Source organism: Arvicanthis niloticus, chromosome 3, assembly GCF_011762505.2.
Source record: "Arvicanthis niloticus isolate mArvNil1 chromosome 3, mArvNil1.pat.X, whole genome shotgun sequence".
In the NCBI taxonomy this organism is placed as follows: domain Eukaryota; kingdom Metazoa; phylum Chordata; class Mammalia; order Rodentia; family Muridae; genus Arvicanthis; species Arvicanthis niloticus.
In genome coordinates this window covers 109,502,593-109,523,234 of record NC_047660.1, presented here as the reverse complement: position 1 = coordinate 109,523,234, position 20,642 = coordinate 109,502,593, and the positions used below count along the sequence as shown (strand labels likewise).

At 42.8% G+C, this 20,642-nt stretch overlaps 1 protein-coding gene across 2 annotated transcripts in view; it reads left to right on the top strand.

The window, feature by feature from the left end:
* The window catches only part of Arpc2 (actin related protein 2/3 complex subunit 2), a 29,916-nt gene extending 12,036 nt beyond the window's left edge, over positions 1–17,880 (top strand). For both annotated transcript variants that reach the window (XM_034498459.2, XM_076931680.1), the window contains exons 5-11: positions 1,890–1,935; positions 5,022–5,208; positions 6,398–6,491; positions 12,435–12,561; positions 13,821–13,921; positions 14,448–14,548; positions 17,438–17,880. In XM_034498459.2, coding sequence (XP_034354350.1) covers positions 1,890–1,935; positions 5,022–5,208; positions 6,398–6,491; positions 12,435–12,561; positions 13,821–13,921; positions 14,448–14,548; positions 17,438–17,462 — 681 coding nt within the window. In that variant the 3' untranslated portion in view covers positions 17,463–17,880. The remainder of the gene's footprint in view (positions 1–1,889; positions 1,936–5,021; positions 5,209–6,397; positions 6,492–12,434; positions 12,562–13,820; positions 13,922–14,447; positions 14,549–17,437) is intronic.
* The last annotated feature ends 2,762 nt before the right edge of the window (positions 17,881–20,642 follow it).

The following is a 20,642-nucleotide window of genomic DNA, read 5'->3' as shown; positions in this document are numbered from 1 at the left end:
GGGAGCAGAGTAAGCAGTAAGTGACTCCCTAGGTTGGTTAAACAGTGAGCAGCCTGTGATAACCACAGGAAGCTTGTTACTGTTTCACAGACCTTTTTAAAAAGCAGAGCGCTCTGCTGCTCAGTAGGCAGATTTAATAGTTATAAGTAGGTAGATCGCCTTCCTCTTCTCCCAACTGTTAAAAAAAGGCATGTAAAGGTGAGTCAAGACGGGAAGTGTGCGTGAGCAGTGTGCTGCAGTGATACACAGCTGTGAGCCCAGTGGGGGGGGGGGGAGCCGGGAGCAGAGGGATCATGGGTTTGAGGCCAGTGTGGGTTATGTAGAGAGGTTGGTTTCAGGAAAGTAACAGAGAAATGTTCAAGGGTTATGCCAGGGACAGAGAAGGCCTCAGTGGCTCAGTGGGTGAAAGCATTTGACATGCAAACCTGATGACCTGAGTTTAGACCCCAGAATCATGGTAGAAGGAAAAAATTTAAAAACTTGAAGTTGTCTTCTGACCTCCACACTTGGCACCAACAATCACACACACACGATAAGAATCATAAATAAAAATTAAATATTTTAAGGAAGAAGGATAAAAGGAATTAAAAGTGGTATAAATGTGGCTCTAAACACTTTCTAGATTTCAGAATATTCATCTTGTAAAGCTGGAGGGGCTTTGGTTTCTCCCGTGTCTGATATGCCTTTCCTCAGGTATCAGTTGTGTAGGACTGTAGCTCAGAGGGAACATGCCAGTGTTCCTTTTATACCCCAGACTTTTAGGAGAAGTGGTGTGTGGAACACCTGAAGATCAAAACTCCACGTGCCACCTACAAAGTCTGACCTTGAGCCCTTCTTCTAAGTTCCTCTTCTGTAAAAGTTCACTTTGTGGTGTGATCACCACCTAGTAATTGCACTGGGCATTGCCTGCTTTTCCCTCTACATAAACAAGTGTGATCATGAATTCGCACTTTGAAATTCATACTATTACCAAATTCTGTAGATGAGGATTAAGTATAGAAATATTAGGAAGTTATTCACTGAACTATTTGGAGGCCTTTACTTAAGACAATTCTAAAGAATATTTAAGAGTGAATTCTCTGAGTGAGCATAGCTCCATGGCGAAGAGTTTATTGAGCGTCTACAAGGCTCTGGGTTTGGTCTCTGGCATCACCAAGAAAAGGAATGGGTTGGGAGTGGAGGCCTTATTAACCTTTAATGGATTTTTTAGGGTTTTCAGATGGAACATAAAACACAGTTTTGTTTATTATGATGCTGTCTAGAGGCTATAAGATGAGAACATTCACACACCTTTAGACAGCTGTTGAATGTAAGCAGGCTTTTGTTTATGGTCTACTTCCAAAAGCTGGAACCTAGTTAGAGTGAGTGTTCTGGATGGGGAGATTCCAGGTGGGTAGATGCTGTTGTGCAGAATACTGGTATTACTAGCTCACAGAGATTCTGTTATCCATTGCCTTTGCATTAAAAGCTGGTTATGAGCTAAGTTATTTTATAGCACACAACATTAACATACTGACTAACAGAAGTCAGTGCCTGGAAATTGGTCTTTACCCCTTCATTCGACTAGGCTAGGCTTCAGCCTGTGTTTAGTTGATGTACTCTTTTGTCATACCTGAACTTGCCTGCCTCTCCTGTATAGAGTGCAGTGTAGAATCTGTAAACAGAAAGCAGGTCTTGGAGAGGCGGCCCCTGAAGTATCCCTTAGCTTATAATTCAGTTCTATGAGAAATCTGTTTTGCCACCTAGATGAATTCACTTTCCCCTCTAGTTTGCTACCCACCAATTGACGATTAAGTAAATGTTTAGAAAGTTTGTCAAAAGAACTGTGTGTTTCATAAAATGAAATTACCACAAATTTTGGATTAACTTTTCCTTTCTCTCTTCTCCAGTTATTAAAGAGAGTATACGGGAGTTTCTTGGTAAACCCAGAATCAGGTATGTAGTAATGCTAGCCGCTCTGAATGATAGCAGAGCACTGGGTCCTTTTGTGTCCTGCCTTTTGTAGCTAGAGGATTTTGTTTAAATTTTCGTTCTATAGAATAGATCTGCAGGAGCCCAGTTCACAAGTCAACTTCCCCCTGTATAAGTAGCCATTAAAGGGTTCTACTTTTTTCAGTCTGACACACAGTGGGTTAAGAATTGGTAGGTGGTTTATTAACACCCAAGAATGATTCTTTAGCCAGAGGAGCCTCCTATGTTGGAGTGAGTGCTCTTTGAATATAATCATAAAATCTCTTGGCACTGGGAAGATAACTCATTTTGTAAAGCAGTTATCTCCAAAGCATGAAGGCCTAAGTTTGAACAGCAGCATCTAATTAAGAAACAATACACAGTTGCGATTCCAGTGCTGGGGAGATCACAAGTGTTGCAGTAAATCTCCAACTTCAATAAGCCCGTGCAAAACACACAGCTCAGCTACGGTATTTATAAGCTGCACATGCACACCTAGATTGGGCAGGTTTACCACTACATCACTCTATTCCCCAGCTATGAGATCTCTTGCTACTTGTGGCTTCTTAGGCCATGTTGTTCTGTTCCATCATCCTTCTACCTCCTCTTCCTCTGTCTTCTTCCTCTCTCCTTCCCTCTCTTCCCCCTCTCTCTAGAACCTCCAGCCCCACCATTTCCTTCTACTGCCCAACCGCAGTCGCTAGCCTTTATTTGACGAGTTAAAATGGGAGAAGGTTCACATCAAGTGGGGGGAGTGGGGGCCAGCCCCTCTAGAGGAAGCAGAATTAACATTAGAATACAAACAACAGGACTATCCACACCATAACAAGAAATCCCAGAGCTTGCTTGTACCAGGCTAGCCTAACTGGCAACCCCTAGTTCTCACTGAACTTTTCAGAATACAAGATAAAGAGATGGAGAGGTGTTCAGCACTTAAAGAGCATGCTCTTCCCAAGGACCCAGGTTCAATTTCTGAAATCCAGGTGGCATCTCACAGGCTTTTGTAACTTCAGATTGAAGCAAAAACCAGTGATTAGTTTTAAAATTTTGGTTTAAAAAAAAAAAGAAAGGTGAGATGGACAGCTCCTGAGGAAACACCCCAAATCAAGCCCTAGTCTCCATCTATTCACAGGAATACACAAATAAGTGGCCTTGGGAAGAATGGACAAACATTAGTTCCCTCTCAAACCCCTGGTAACATTAGTATAAATAACCGTGGAAAAGTAGCCATTTACATTAAAGCACAACCAGTCACAAGATTAACGGCTTTGTTGTTGTTTTGGGTTTTGTTTTTTTTTTTTTTTTTTAATTAAAAAGTATTGTAGCCAGGCAGTGGTGGCACAGAGCTTTATCCCGGCATGAGAGAGATAGAGGTAGGTGGATCTACTTGAGTTTGAGGCCAGCCAGGGCTACAACAGAGACCCTGACTCAACCCCACCTTTACCCTCCCCAAAAAAAGGTGTGATTGTGTATATGTATGTCTGGGGATGTGGTTCTGGAAGCCCAGGACAGCTTACTGTCAGTTCCCTCCTTTCACCTGTACATACATTCTGGCTGAGCTGAGTCTGTGGATCCAGGGTTTATAGCAAGCACTTCAGCCTCAGCCAGCTCCCTGACGCTTGATCATTACTTTGCATCCTCAGTGTGTGTTGTTCCTGTCTGAAGTCCCAAATTCGGTCAGACATTGGTTATGCTTTGCTTCTTGGTGGATTCTGAACAAATCTTAACTCTTTGTTGTCTTGGGTTTTTTTCAATTTCTTCAAATACCTACAAATGAGCAGTGATTGTTACAGTTTTTTATATTAACATATAACAAAAATGGGCAAAGCATTACTTAGAGTGAAGCTTTAAACAGCCTGTGCTCTCAGAAAGGTAGGGGAAGTAGGTCCAAGGAGTAACCTTATTAATAATAATATAAAAGCTGATTATTTGCGAATATGAGATCCATATGATTCCAGTACTATATTCCTATTATTTACTGTTTTTAAATGATACCCTGCAGTTGAGAAAATTGTTGAGAAAATATGTCTAGACTTTGAAGTACCAGTATTGACTTGATTAGTCTTTTTCCTGGCATTCATGAGACAGAAGGAGGCAGGGTCACTTAGTGGTCAGTAAACATGATTCTCACTCGCTTTTCTGCCCCATTTATTGATGACCTCATCCATAAATTCTATGGATGTTTTAGATAACAGTTTTGCTATGTAGCTCAGGCTGGAACTCCAAAGATACCGACCTCAGTCCCTTGAGTGCTGACTGGCATTGCAGGTCTGCAACCACATGCCTAACTTAAATACGTACTTGTACCTAGCTTGATGCTCCTCCCTTCTTCCTATTACATTTTCTTCCCCACTACCCTAGGACCTCCCCTCTCCACTTTTCCCACAGATGAGGACATTGGAGAGGTTGGACAGTTTTCCAAGGTCATACAGTGAGGCCAGAATTTGGACCCATTTCTGTTCAATTGAAAACAGTAGCCTATGTTGTGCTATATATATTTAACAAGTCCGTGCTTCTCTGAAGCACTTTTTTGTTCTAAATGAGGATAAGCTTATCTTCCCTGACTTCTTTGAAGAAAGGCATAGGGTCAAAGGAAGTAGAATTCGGAAAACACTGGAAATCTACATTTTCATATAGACACTACTGGGGAAGTACATATGTGATAAACAGATTTTCTACCCTGCCTCCTCTCACAGAAGATTTGCAGTGGTGGGTGTGGGATCCCATTTTATTCCCAGAAAGCTTCCACCTGCTGGCCATGCATATTAAACCACTGGAGAAAATACAGGCTTGTACAGCCTAGCTTCTTAATAGTCTCACAACTGTCTCTAGGACCCTAAAGTTGTAATTGGAGTTCCAGATTGTTACTTCTTCCCATTACATATTTGTAACTGCTCATCTTTAATACTGCCTAGAATTTACTAACTAGCTGTAAATATTTACATATTGTGGTATAAGGTATACAGAGATGAGCAATTGCCTCTATACTGTTTACTTAGGAGAGATGGGTTTGATTTGGTTTTTGTTGATTGGTTTTCATATAACTGATGAATGTTTTTTCCTCCCACAAGGATACAATGTTTCTTTGCTATACGACCTGGAAAATCTGCCTGCATCCAAGGATTCTGTTGTGCATCAGGCCGGCATGTTGAAGCGAAACTGTTTTGCTTCTGTGTTTGAGAAATACTTCCAGTTCCAAGAAGAGGGCAAAGAAGGAGAGAACAGAGCAGTTATCCATTATAGGGATGATGAGACCATGTAAGTATGAACTTTTGTTCTTCAAGCCTGAGTGTGGCCATCTCACAAGGCACTTACAGAAAGAGAGTGTGAGCAAACCTTACACTATGGCATATGAATCCTGTTGAAATTCTCTCTTGTCTTATAGAATTTCTTAATCTGGGATATAAATGATAAGAACGAAAATAGACCACTTATAAGCATCTAAAGTTGGCAAAAGATGGAAAGAAAATTCTATGCTTTTTTTTTTTTAAGATACTAATTTTATGATATTTTTTGATGTGCTTATTTTGTAGGCTTACTTATTGTTTTATGTGTTTTGGTATTTTGTGGTTGTGGGCCACCTTGTAGTATGGGGATTAAACTCTTATCCTCTGGAAGGGCAACCGGTACTCTTAACCGCTGAGCCATCTCCAGGCTCAGGGCACTATTTTTCTGAATTCTCTTATTGAAAAGAGTTTCCCGCCAGGCAGTGGTGGCACATGCCTTTAATCCCAGCACTTGGGAGGAAGAGGCAGGCGGATTTCTGAGTTCGAGGCCAGCCTGGTCTACAGAGTGAGTTCCAGGACAGCCAAGGCTAACAGAGAAACCCTGTCTTAAAAAACCAAAAAAAAAAAAAAAAAAAAAAAAAAAGAAAGAAAGAAAGAAAAGAAAAGAGTTTCCCTTGGGCTGAGGAGATAGTTTAGCCCTTCAGAATACTTACTGCTTTTCCAGAGAATCCGAGTTCAGTTCTCAAGTCACATGACAACTCACAACTGTCTGTAACTCCATTTCTAGGGCATCGGGCACACATGTGCACAACTATATGGACAGACAAAACACCCCATACATATCAAATTAAATAAATACATAAAAAATTTTAAATATGTCTCAGATAATCAGGCACCAGAGGCTAAACATAGATGCTGCTACTGCAGCTCTTAAGTTATGGATTCTATCATATGTAAAGAGATCCTTTTAATAAATGACATTCTAAGAATCACTAATTAAAAGTGCCTAATATATACAAGATAGATAAATCTAGCTTTATTAATTTCATTTCCTTGAGAATGTGTTTGTAGCCCTGCCTTTCCTGATTCCAGATACTACTATCTCTGGCTCACCTGTGTTTTATTGATTAGAGACTTTGGACTTCACCCTTCTACTTGCAAGTGAGGTTAGGAACAGTTCTTCTGATGCTTTACTTAATTCCTGAGTTTTGTGCCCTCAGGTATGTGGAATCTAAAAAAGACAGAGTCACAGTAGTCTTCAGCACGGTTTTTAAGGATGACGACGATGTGGTCATCGGAAAGGTGTTCATGCAGGTACGGAGCAGAAATCTTGAGGGGAGATTGTGCTGTCGGAAGTTAAATCTTTACATACGTGTGTACATGGCCACCATATGGTCTGGACTTGAAGCTCAACGGTAGAACATTTATTTGCCTGATACGTACAAGGTCCCAGGTTTGGTCCCAGTGCCTGGGCAAATGGTAACAGGAGCAGAACAACATACATATCATACACTCCATAGAATAGAAGAGACAACAGTTCTGCTAGTGTTGAAACTTGAAGATGTGATGAACAACCCTGTCTTAGTTTCATCACTGAAGGAAATCCTGATAGCGCAAAACCTAGAAGCAGGAACTGAAACAGAAACCCTGGAGGACTGTTGCTTTCTGGCTTGTAACTTGCTCAGCCTGATTCCTTATATAATCCAGAACCACCAGTACAGGGGTGCCACACTACATGAAGAGCTGGGTCCTTAGAAATCAACCATTAGTCAGGAAAATGCTCCACAGACATGCCCACAGCACAAACTAATGAAGACACTTGGTTCATGAAGACACGAGGTTCCCTCTTCCTGGATATGTCTAGGTTTGTGTCAGGTTGACAAAAAACAACCATCATAGGCCCCTACCCAAAACATGAATGTCCGTTTCTTGTTGATAGTTGTGGCCGTTTGCAGGACAAGGCAAGAGGGTGAATTAATTTTGACTGAATAGTAACTATCCTTCTATGATGGAGTCCTTGGTCTAAAGTGCGGTCTCACTTCCCTGTGTCTTGTGTTTGCTCAGTTTTGTAGCAAGCTCTACTCTTGGTTTGGTTTAGGTCCCATGGCTTTTCAGAGTGGTCAGTAATGAATTCCAGAGTAGGAGATAACATACAGTAAATGGAGTTGTAGCCTGACTGACAGGAGAGCCGGGCCACAGGCTGAGTCACCATAGATTGCCTCCTCCTGGGAAGAGTCATGGGATTTAGAATATTTTGTCCTTGGAGTTTTGGTGCAGTGGGACTCAGCATATTCTAGACACATCCATTGTGAGTGTGTTGGTTTGTCTGCTGGCCAGTCACTGGCCTCCAACATTGAGAGCTTATTGGTGCCAGGCGGTGATGGCGCACACCTTTAATCCCAGCACTTGGGAGGCAGAGGCAGGCCGATTTCTGAGTTCGAGGCCAGCCTGGTCTACAGAGTGAGTTCCAGGACAGCCAGGGATACACAGAGAAACCCTGTCTCAAAAAACCAGACACACACACACACACACACACACACACACACACACACACACACAAAAGAGAGAGAGCTTATTGGTCAGGAGATACTCAGGTACTGCCTTCTGAGGTAGGTCAACATTTGAAGTGTAATACACTGGTTAGTTTTTTTTTTTTTAAGCTTGAATACATTTACTTATCCTTGGCTGAATTCTGTTTTATTTTTTTTTTAATTCTGAAACAGCCAGGCTTGTAGCCCAGCCTTTAATCCAGCCACTTAGAGGCCTGAAGCAGGAGGGTTGCTGCAAGATGGCCTAGGCTATAGAGTAAAACCTTACCTCAGTTTTTTTGTTTTGTTTTGTTTTGTTTTTTGTTTTTTCTCTTTAGGAAGAAAATACTAAAGTAGAATCTCTCCCCCCAACCCCTCAAGCCCCCATTGACTTGAGAGAAAGTTGTGCTTATCACAGTTTGGCTTTGTGTTTGAACCATCTCCTACCTAGGAAGGGAAATTTTCAAAATGCTATTCTTAGTAAAGGCCTTGTACTGAGACTAACTAATGAGACACTCTAGGAGTTCCTATGCAGAGAAACTTCAATGTTGACGCTTTGGCATTTGATAATTTTGGGCTTTGTGAAGAAAACCAAAGTTTTAAATATCTGACTTTTAACAGTAAGCCCTTAGACAGATGTTTTATGATTTTTTTTTTCTGCAGAATTAATGGGAACTAAATAAATTGGTTAAGAAATTGGGTTAAATGTAGGCTAGTAACTAATTTTAAAAACTATGGGCTATAGAGATGGATCAGTGGTTAAGACCACTGACTGTTCTGCCGGAGGTCCTGAGTTCAATTCCCAGCAACCACATGGTGGCTCACGACCATCTGTAATGGGATCCAATGCCCTCTTCTGGTGTGTCTGAAGACAGCAACAGTGTACTCATATAAATAAAAAAAAGAAAATTTTAAAAATAAAATTTTTTAAAAAACTATGAAGTATGGTATGAATTTAGATTTGGCTGGTTTGGGGTGTGTGTGTGTGTGTAATTTTTTTAAAGTCTTTTTCCACTTTGTTCCTGGAATATTCCAATCTATTTTTATACTTCAAATGAATTTTATCTCCTAGAGTTTACTGCAGATCTGCTCTGTAGGATTTTATAAATGTTCTTTTTTGTGTGGGGGGAAATATGAATTTAGACTCGTCAACATTCATGTGCCAAGATGGCTACCTAAAATGGAAAGCAGACCCATTGTAGTGGTTTGGTTTTGGTTTTTATTTGTGCTGCCAGTATTTCTAGCTGATGACTGTTCCATGATGTGGGAGCCATCTCCTCATCCACCTTCTCCATACCAGAGGGTAGGGTGAGGTGCTTAATCACCTGAGATTTTTTCCTGAATCCAGGAAAAATTAGTTTTGTTTTGCTTTGCTTTTTTTTTTCTTTTCTATTTTATTTGTTTCCTTTGCTTAAAACAGGCAGCCTCTCACCATGCAGCCCAGGCTAGCCCAGAATTTGTGTTTTCCTAGCTGTCTTCACATTTGGACAGGTCAGCTTTTCTCACCATCCCTGTGCTGGAATTAGAGGGTCTGTCAGCACATCTGGCAATTGCTTGTGTTAAGATGCACTGGGCCCAGTAAGAAAAGCGTGGAATTTGCATGTCATTTTTACACATGGGCCATACTGATCTTCTAGTGTATGTTCCAGTATTAGTACATGTGCTACTCAAGTGAGCACTTCTGTTTTCTTAGACTGTCTCACTAGGTAGCCTAGGCTGGCCAGGAACTTGTGGTCCTCCCGCCTTAGTCTCCTGAGTTCTGGAGTATACCACTATATCCAGCTTGAATTACACCCTGATTCAAGATGCTCCTTTTTCTTTTCTTCTTTTCTTTTCTCTCTTTTTTGTTTTGTTTGTTTGTTTGGTTGGTTGGTTGGTTGGTTGGTTTTTTTTTTTTTTTTTTTTTTTTTTTTTTTTTTTTTTTTTTTTTTTTTTTTTGGTTTTTTGAGTTGAGACAGGGTTTCTCTGTATAGCCCTGGCTGTCCTAGAACTCACTCTGTAGACCAGGCTGGCCTTGAACTCAGAAATCGGCCTGCCTCTGCCTCCCAAGTGCTGGGATTAAAGGCGTGCGCCACCACTGCCCGGCAAGATGCTCCTTTTTCATAAATAGTTTATCCCCAGAATAAATTATACTTTCTTGGAAGAAAGAAATAGCACCATGGGCTTACCAGGTACAGTCATTTGCCACCAAACACAATGGGCTGCATTCCATCCCAAGGTCCTACATGATGGAATCAAAGAACCACATTCCTAAAGTTGTTCTCTGATCTCCATACAGTGCTACAGCATAGATGCTCACACACAGAGCAAATGAAATGTAATAAATGTTTTTTAAAAAGAAATAGTGTCCTGGTATTGAGCAGATGTCCTGTCCTCTTAGAAGAAAAAAAAAAGTAATCTGATTGATTTATGTGTAACATATAATGAAGACAGGAGCCCTGTTTGGAGGGTTGATTGCTGTTACTGTTTCAAGAGAAAACATCAGAGTGTCTAAAGGCTACTTCCTGCAGCAGAAAGTGTTGATTAAATCTTTGGGGGGGGGGACGGGGGGTAGAGAAGGAGATGAGAGACTGGGTCTCATGTAGCCAAGGATGATCTTGATTTCTTTGTTTTGTTTGTTTGCTTTTTATTGATTTTGTTTTGTTCTTCATAGAAAAGATGGTTGAGACAGGGTCTTACTGTATACTCATGGCTGTTTTGAACCTTGATACATACATAGACCAGGCTAGCCTCAAACTGAGAGAATCTGCCTACCTCTCCCTCTTGAGAGCTGGGATTAAAGGCATGCATCACCATGATCTTGAATTCTTAATCTTTTCCCAAGAGCTGACTTTACAACATGTACCCTGTCTCCAAATACCTTTCCTTTAGGGAACAAAGTATGTTGCAAAGGGAGCTTACTAACACTGTGTCCTTTTTCTTTCTATAACCCAACAGCCAGGCTATCTCAGAGGCAGTATACAACAAGCCATGGTCTGTATTTTGCTTAAGACCTGGTAATCAGTGTGTCTTAGTTAGGGTTTCTATTGCTGTGAAGATATATCACGACCACAGTAACTTAAAGAAAAACATCTAATTGGGGCTGGCTTACAGTTCAGGGGTTTAGTCCATTATCGTCATAGTGGGAAGCAAAGCAGCATGCGAAGATGGAAAGGCTGACTATAGAAGTGGTGTGTGAGCAGCAGCAGCCACGCTGCTTGTCATGGCTGTGCAACCATGTTTTCAGTGTCCTAACCCTGAGACTTAGCTTCCTGCAGCTGCCCTGTTTCAGGACTCCTCCTCAGTCTACATGTTGGATTTGTGTCTCTTTTTAAAGGTCAGGATAGTGAATCCAAGGCTTTGTATATATTGCTGTCCTTGCTGGGAACTCTGGGAGAGGGATGTTACAGTCGCTCATCTTTTTATATAGGAATGCATAGGGTCTGGGGCTTAAAGGACAAAAGGAATGGCCTGGGTTTGTGTTGTTGTTGTTTTGTTTTGTCTTTTCTTTCCTACCCTAGTCCTTTTTCCTTACAGTTTGATAAGCACTGTACTTTTGTTAAGGACATGGCCTCTTTTATTGTTTTGGGTTGTTTGTTTTAGTTTTTTGAGACAGACTCTCCCGGAGGCTGCTGGGACTAGCCTTGAACTGTCCCCTTCTAAGTTCTGAGGCGTCTGTGTACTCCTGGCTGATTAGAATTTTCTTACTGTTTGTTTGTTTGTGTGTTTGTGTGTTTGTTTGTTTAACTGATAAATCATTTGTTTTAATTGATAAATTCTAAATAATACCAGGTAAAGATCTCGTAGTTAAACAGTACTTGATCAAAGGCCCAGCACCCAAGAAAAGCATGGCATTCATGAAACTGAAAGTAAAAGATGAGGCGTGGATATACTGAGGTTGAAGAGGCCAGATAACCAGGAATTAAAGTTCTCATCATACACATACAGAGTGCTCATAGACATAAAATACAGGGATAATTGTTTAAAGAAGTCCTCATTGGGCTGGAGGGATAGCTTAGTGGTTAAGAGCACTGACTCTTCTCTTAGAGGTCCTGAGTTCAATTCTCAACAACCACGTGGTGCCTCACAACCATCTGTAATGGGATCTGATGCCCTCTTCTGGTTTGTCTGAAGACAGCTACAGTGTACTTTATAAATAAAATAAAGAAAACCTTTAAAAAAAAAAATTAAAAAGTCCAGGGTAGTTTTGGGAACTCAGTCAGTTTGTAAAGAGCTTTCTGGTCTGTGTAGAATTTAAAACTCCAGCTAAAGCCTGGGTCCTGGTTACCATGAATTTTAAAGATTTCCTTTTAAAAGAACAACCCTTTTTCACACTGTCCACAAGAGAGCAGTGAGCTACAGTGCTCGTTTTCGCTGGAACTGGACCCGTTCTGCTTTCCTTTTCTGTGCAGTCTTCCCGCTCTGCCCTGACGGGCTTGTTGCTTACTGTGGAGCCCAGCCTGGCCTTGCGATCAGGCCGATCCTCTTGCCAAGGTAGTCCAAAATAAGAGAGGAGAAAGGGTTGTATTGTCTTGCTTTGTATTACAGTCTGAAGATCCGGCTTGTTCAGTGTTCTCTAGTTGTCTTCTTGAATCTGGTGTGCACTGAAAATAGCCAGTGCTTCTTGTACCTGAGGTTTGACAGTTTAATCTTAGTTAGCCACTGTCAAAAGGACTACGGAGGTCTGAGCACATAGTTCAGATAAAGTACTACTCGTCTCATACAAATTTCCCTTGCTGTATCTCCACAGGAGTTCAAAGAAGGACGAAGAGCCAGCCACACGGCCCCCCAGGTCCTTTTTAGCCACAGGGAACCTCCTCTAGAGCTGAAAGACACAGATGCTGCCGTGGGTGACAACATTGGCTACATCACCTTTGGTGAGGCTGGAGAGGTAGTTCAGTGGTAGAGTGCTTGCCTACACACCCTGTCCTGGGTTCATTCATCCAGCACTGCACAAAACAACCCCAAACCTTCATCAGCAGGGTGAATGGCAGAGTGCCTAAATCTAGGCAGCCTTAAGGAACATTTTTAGTGGGCAAAAAGTAGGCACGGCATGGTTGTGCTTCCTCTTCTGAGCTATGACGGTGTCATGGGACTGAGTACTGTTTTTCTGCCATCATCATATCCTGTTTGTTTTTCTCGAATGGTAAGGGAAGAAGGTAACCTGTGATGTCAGGAGTTAGGGGTGGGCCAGGTCAGCACGGCTTGGCAGCTCAGTAGAGTTCTCTGTCACATGGCAATGCTTGGATTTTTACTTCTGATGCCCAAGCTCAGCAGCGGTTTGCTGAGTCTTCTTTTCCACAGAAGATACCAAACTTTACGTGTCAGCTTAGTGAGCTGGCTGACAACTCATTACCACACTGCAAGATTGTCTCCTTTAGTTCACCTTTGAGCTAAGGGTGTTTGTTACTGGTGAATACAGTTTTCTCCCATGTGATTTATTTATTTATTTTGAGACAAGGATTCTCTAGCCCTGGCGATCCTAGAACTTGCTGTGTAGGCCAGTCTGGGCTCAAACTCAGAGATCCACCTGCCTCTGTCTCTCAAGTGCCACTACTGGGCATCCAACATGCTTCTTGAAGCTGAGGTGCATCTTACAGTTGACATCATGCCGATTTCATTGACATCATTTCTTTTTCTATGGTGCATAAATCATGGTGAACTTGGAATAGAATGCTTTACCTCGTCTGATACTCACAAGTTCTACCTTTCTTCTCAGCCATTCATATCAGCACAGTTGATTAAGGACTCAGGGCTCTTGGTGTTTGTGAAACAAGTACAATAGAAACAGGAGCCCAGAGGCAGGTCTGCCTCAGTGCAAAAGTCAGAACAGTGTGTATAGTCCTGTGGGTGAAGAGCAGCTTCTCCTGCCAGGCCTGTGTTGGGTTGGTTGTCATGGTCAGGAGATGAGTTTTCTTCAGAACATACTTTTTCTGACAGTAATAGTCTGTGCTTTAGCACCAAGGACCCAGGACAGGACAAGTACTTGGTTCCTAAGCCTGAAAGCCAAAGTTCGGTATGGTATCCAGATTTGAAGTGAGCCTCACTACTGGCTCTCATTGGCGCTCTTGGATCGTGTTGTCTGCTGGTAGCATGCACACCACTGCAACGCCTTGTTTTCTGTCCCTGCCTTTAGTGCTGTTCCCTCGCCACACCAATGCCACTGCTCGAGACAACACCATCAACCTGATCCACACGTTCCGGGACTATCTGCACTACCACATTAAGTGCTCTAAGGTGAGAGAGAGGTACCAGCGTCCCTACTGAGTCATTGATTAACTCACAGTAGACACTGCCGCATGGCACTGCAGAGATAGCTCAACAGTAAGAGTTCTTACTACTCTTTCAGAAGACCTAGGTTTTGTTCCCAGGAACCTGATGCTCTCTTCTGACCTCTGGGGATACACACACATACATAGTATACATAAATTCATTCTGGCACACTGTACAGTAAAAAAAAAAAAAAAATCTTTAAAAAGTACAGAAACCATCTCTTGGACCAGAAGTGTAGCTTAGTGGCAGAGCACTTGGCCAGCTCAGAAGCACCAGTTTGGCTCCTACTACCCCAGTAAGAGAAATGTCTCTTCCCTTCCCCACACCCTGCCTAAAGCAGAGGTCTGGGTCTGTATCTCTGGTATTGCTGCTTAACCATCCTGTTCCCCTTATGTGCTCCCCAACATACCCTATGACTTATCCCAATGAGAGGAGCGCTTTCTTTTCTAGAGCATGAGCCTGCTTCAGTTCTTCCTGTGTTTGCTCTTAGGCCTATATTCATACACGAATGCGAGCAAAAACATCTGACTTCCTTAAGGTGCTCAACCGTGCACGCCCAGATGCCGAGAAAAAAGAAATGAAAACAATCACGTAAGTATGAGGAACCACCTTCCCTTCCCTGGTGCCTGCACCCCAGGGGACTGAAGAGTACTGAGTGCAAGGCCAGTCGCCCAAGCGTATAGCTGCCACAGTACAAGTGAAATTGAAAGGGCTTCGCCTGGATATATCTGGAATATCTGAAGAGGCCTGGGCCAGTGCCTACTTACTCTTCTGGCCTGCTCTCAGCAGGAAAGGTATACAGGCAAAGGCTGCCTTTGTCAGAGAGAAAGATAACAAGCAGGGTAGTACGAAGTATGACTCTATACTCAAAGCCCAATGTGGTGTTGGACCTACAGAGTTGACTCTAGTGTGGATGGCATTCAGAACACCTTTAGCTCTTCCCTCCCCCACCTAGTTAGACTCCATTGCCATTTGAGTGCTCAACTGAATACTGTGTAGTAGGTGAGGGTTTCCAGTCCCAGGAACATCAGGCATCTGTGCTGCCACTTACAGCCTGAAGGTTGCTGTTTGATGTGATCTCTGCGTAGCATACCTAAAGTGCACAGAGCTGTGAACAAGGTGGGCGAGTAAGGGCTTGCCCACAGAGGCATTGGTCCTTCTGTCCTTTCAAGACCTTATCTGCTGGTACTGCAGGTTCTCCTTTCCCTCCTTGTCTTACAAAAGTGCTTTCCACCAGCCGCCACTCTGTGACCTGGGAGGGAAGGCCACTGTATGACCTCACTCCGAGAGATGTGTCAGAACCAGCTACTATGCTACTGGGGGCTGCAGCAGTTGAGCCCAGGAGGTTTTTTGTTTTTTTGTTTTTTTGTTTTTTTGTTTTTTGTTTTTTGTTTTTTTTTCCTCTGTTGATTGGTTTAGTTTGGTTTTTAAAACAAGATTTCTGTCTTAGTTAAGGTGTCCATTGTTGTGAAGAGACATTATGACCCAAGCAACTCTTATAAAGGCAAATACTTAATTGGTGCTGGCTTACAGTTTCAGAGGTTTAGTCCATTATCATCATGGCAGGAAGCATGGCAGCCTGCAAGCAGAAATGGTGCTGGAGAAAGAGAGTTCTGCACCTTGACCTGGCTGCAGCCAGGAGAAAGAAACTGATCCTTCCGCACTGGAAGGAGCTTCAGCACCACCCCCACAGTGATCTGCTTCCTCCAACAAGGCCACACCTCCAACAATGGTCTCACTTCTCATGGGCCAAGCATAGTCAAGCCACTGTGAGCCCTTTGTAGATTGGGCTGGCCTGGACCTCAGAGATCCTCCTTCCTCTGCCTCTGAAGCACTGGGCTTAAAGGTGTGCATCACCACCTCCCAGCTAGTCTCAGTGATTTCAAGACCAGCAAGTTCCAAGCCATCCAGAGCTGTCAAGTAGGACCCTGTCTCAAAGGGTGGGGGAGATTGACTGCTTAAGAAAAACAACCATTGGAGACTCCTGGCATTTACATACACACACACAGGGCAAGCAAAAAAAAAACCAGAAAACCAAAAAAACAAAATCACACAGAAAGGTCAAAAGGTGGGATGTTAAGATAACCCTGGGACTGCTTGTATCACCTACGTTCACCCTGATAACTGCCCACATCGCTCTGTCCTGTGGCTAGCAGTGTTCCTGGTAGTTGCTGCCAAATTGGACAGAAAGAGACAGAAATTGATTCCTGTCCTGATGAAGGAGCCTGAGGAAGGATGAATCAATCCTTCACAGGAATAAATTTAGTTGTTTGAAAACCCTCTATTCTGCTTAGTAGACAGTAAAGTAGGCCTGTTAAGAGCGTGGCTCCGCTGGGCGGTGGTGGCGCACGCCTTTAATCCCAGCACTTGGGAGGCAGAGGCAGGCGGATTTCTGAGTTTGAGGCCAGCCTGGTCTACAGCGTGAGTGCCAGGACAGCCCGGGCTATACAGAGAAACCCTGTCTCAGAAAAAAAAAAAAAAAAGAAGACTGTGGCCCCAAACTAGAAGTTGCCTGTGGAGTCAACACTCCACAGTGCTCTGCTTTTCTTTTGGGGAAGGCCATCAAACAGCTTGATTTGGGGTGAGCACCAAACATGGAGAGCTCTGTTCCTGCTCTCTTCTTCCGTAGTTCTCAGTTCTCAATTCCGGGCTACTTTACCAAATACCCTTGGAGTAAGGACCGTTTGTAGGCTCTTTGGGGGTCTAGTAACCCCTCTGGGGATTTACTGGGTAGAAAAAGATATCACAGCTCAGGAAGCAAGGACCAGGCCAGTGTTCTGTGAGCCAGAGTGTACCTACCACATGACAGCCAGAATGTCTTTAACCTTTGAAGTTGGATTTTTGAAGGTTTTTATTTATTTGTTTAGCCAGAGTCTCACTATACACCCCTGGGTATCCTGGAACTTAACAGAGATCCTCCTGTGTGCTCGGATTAAAAGCATAGACCTCCATGCCTAGCTAATGTTTGAGATTTTTTAAAGGTGTCTTTCTACTTTCTACTTTCTACCTCTTGTTGAAAAGTTAAGAATTGTTACCTAAATGGGATCAACTGGGTAGCAGGAGCGTCAGTGAGCTGAGATTCAGGTCTGTCTAAGCCATCTGGAAACTAGAGAAAAGTGGGCATGTAGCATACACCTTCATCCCTGCACTCAGGAGGCAGAAGCAGGCCTAGTGTACACAGTTAGTTCCAGGCCATCCAGGAGTGAGACACCATCTAAAAAAAATTGCTGATAATTTTCTCATCTGGGAACATCCAATGTGCTTATGGACTTGACATGGTATTATTTACTATTGAGTTAGAAGAAGTGCTGAACCCATTCTGTGAAAGCTGGGTCTTGACTGAGCCCTGTGGCTCTAGCACCTTTGCTGGAAAACTCTCCCCTCTTTGTTTGGTATCCTTGGGCGTCCCACCCCAGGCCTAGGAAAGGATGGGAGGAAGGGCGTCTGGAGTAAGCCTTCACTCTGTCTCTGCTTTTGAAGGGGGAAGACTTTTTCATCCCGCTAACTCTTGGGAACTGAGGAGGAAGCGCTGGTGGCCGAAGGCTGGACTGCTTGCTACTGGATAATCGTAGCCCTTCATGTTGCACCTTCTCCAGGTTCTTAAAGGATTCTCCGTTTGGGTTCCATTTTGTACGAGTTTGGCAAATAACCTGCAGAAACGAGCTGTGCTTGCAAGGACTTGATAGTTCCTAAGAATTAAAAAAAAAAAAAAAAAAAATTCCACTTGATCAACTTAATTCCCTTTTATTTTTTCTCCCTCACTCCCCTTCCTTTTCCAAGCTGTTTGCTTTGCAATATGTTACTGGTAATGAGTTGCAGGTAATGCAATCTTAACTTGTTTTCTTCTAAGTATTTGAGTTCAGAACTCCTGTATCTAAAGAAATACGGTTGGGGTCATTAATAAAGAAAATCTTTCTATCTTACTTGAGAATTAGTTGATTTTCTGGACTGTGAGTCCAATAGAGGAAGAAAGGGTGTATCTGCACTGCCCTTGAACCAGCAAGCCTCCCTGCTCTAGAGGAAGGAAGGGCTGGTGTGTAAACTCTGGGGTGGGTGGGGTGGGGAGACTTTTTTATGTTCATTTTCTTGGTCTTTGTAGCCCGTGTTGGCCTCAAACACTCCCAACAGTCTTCATGCCGCAGCTTTCTGAGTTCTGGGGTTATAGGATTGTTTGTTTTTTTGTTTGTTTGTTTGTTTGTTTAAACATGCTTTCTACATTGTAAAGCTTCGTTGCTAACACTACCCATCTAAGTAGTCAGGAAATTCCCTTAGTGTGACAGGCAAATTAAAATATTTGGAGGCTGGTAATGTACTTCAGTGGATATAATATGTAGGCTTAGATTGTTTCCAAAACCTACTTTAATAAGGGTTCTTAGACCAAAGGTTAGGGAGAAAGATGGACAAGGGGGATGTGGACCTTTTAGAAGTTCTTTGGGGCAACTCCAATCTTTGTTGTCAGGATTTCTGTAGTCCAGTCTAAAACATCAAACAGTACATCAAACATCAGTAGCGGCAGTCCAGTTCAATCGGCAAACACCAAACAGGAATCAGTAGCAGCAGATTGATCCAGAAGAAACCTCGAGGCTCTGCCGGATTGGCACGAGTCTTCTGAAGCAGTCAAAATACCACAAGTTTTTTGGCAAAATTTTTCCTCTGTGAAGTCACGACAAGTGAAGATCAATGAAGACCCCTCTCTCTGTCTGTGGGGTTATATTTATATTCTTTCCAAATATCGCACACCTTCTCAAGCATCATCACAACATCACATGACCCCTTTCATGTCTGCTTCAGCAAAATATCCTCTCACAAGACAGCTTTCAAAAATACACCACATGACACAACTGAGTCTCCAAATGTCCACTTCAATAATGTTTACCTAACTTTTCATGAATCCCTGGGTTCAATCACTAGCACCATATAAACTGGATTTGGTGGCACACACTTTAAATAATTATTTTTATGTGCATAAATGTTTTGTGTGCACTTGTGTATGTGTGTGAGAGGGAGGGAGGAAGAGGGAGAGAGATGTGCGTGCACTGGGTAAGGAAATGGTATCCTTTGGAGTGGAGTTACAGGTGTTTTAGAGTAACCCTCTGCAGAAGCAGCAGATGCTAACCATTCACTATCTGCTCTGGCATATACCTTGATTCTTAGCACTTTGGAGGTAGAGGCAGGAGGATCAGAAGTTCAAGGTTGTCCTCAGATATACAGTTGAGTTTGAGGCCAATCTGGGCTACACATGAGACACTATCTAAAAAATAAAATAAATAAAATGCTTTCTGTCTGCTCTGTGTACATGTATGTGTGTGTGAGAGAGAGAGGGGGTTTGGATTGGGTGGGTGGGTGGGTGGTTAGTTTCTGAAATAGGGTTTTGCTGCCCTTAGATGCACCTGGCTGTGCTTCTGAGTAAGACTTGAATTAAAACTGCTCATTGTTCTATCATAAATAATAAAGGGCATTTCCTAAACATGGTCCTGCAGGACTTCACTGTGGCACTAATGCAGCAGATCTGTGGACTCCACAAAGCTCACTGTAGGAGAGGCCTGCTGAATAGATTCCCGGACACCTAGCAAAGTGTGCTATTAAATCCAGAATGATTTGAAGGCTTTTTTTTTTTTTTTTTTTTTTTTGTTTATTTCAGGCAGTGTGTTGCAGACTAGTTTGATAGTAAGTTGTACAGTCCCCTGACTTTATACAGGCAGCACTTTCATGTTCTACAATTTTGATTTTGAGATAACATTTCTTTGCATGAATGTCAAGGGTGATAACGTGAGGTCCTGTCACCTTCCCAGTGCTGACACTTGAGTGATTGTGGCACAGTGTCTGTTACACCAGTAGAATGACATAAGATCCATATGCTTTCTTCACATTGAATCCATTTTATTTAATGCTTGTGCGGTTGTATGTTTCTGTGCATTTTCCTCTCTTGGATGCTGGTCTGAAACCAGCATTTGTTTTTAAGAACGGAGTAGTGTGGTCGCTATATCACACAGAATTTATTGGAGTTGTAGTTTTGCACATGTGTACCAGGACAGGGTCGGAGAACTATTTTACCCCATTCATTGTCAAGAAGTTTAAAATATGTCATTATTTTAAAATGTCCTTATGTCATTAGGCATAATTCATTAGAATGAGATTCTAGAGACCTGCAAGGTCTCCGGTTTCTGGGAGGTATCTTGAGAGAGAGATTTAATAGTTTCAATGGTAGTTTTGATAGAGGAGTTGTTGGGTTTGATGGTATTTGAGACAGGATCCTGCTATCTAATCCAGTCTGGCCTCTGCCTCTCAAGTGCTGGGACTACATGCATGCACCACCATGACCAACCACTTTTTCTGGGTGTTGGGTTGTTTGTTTGTTTGTTTGTTTTGACTGAGCATCACTCTGCCCAGGCTGGTCTCCAGTTCAGCAGTCTTTCTGCCTTGGTCTTCAACTGCTTAGATGACAGGTTTACTCCACCCAACCCTGCCTAGCCTTTGCCTTTGTGCAGACTTTAGAAGAACTCTGGATCTCCCTGTGCATTCTTGGCAGTGGTAACAGCTTGCTTTGTTTGTTTTCACCACCCAGCAGCCTTCAGTGCCCTTCCTTTCCCCTCTGAGCCCTGCTTCTTCCCACTTAGTCTCCTAGTCTTAGACTGTTAGAGGAAAGGATACCCTGGCCTCCAGCAACCGTTAGCAACCCTTAGGG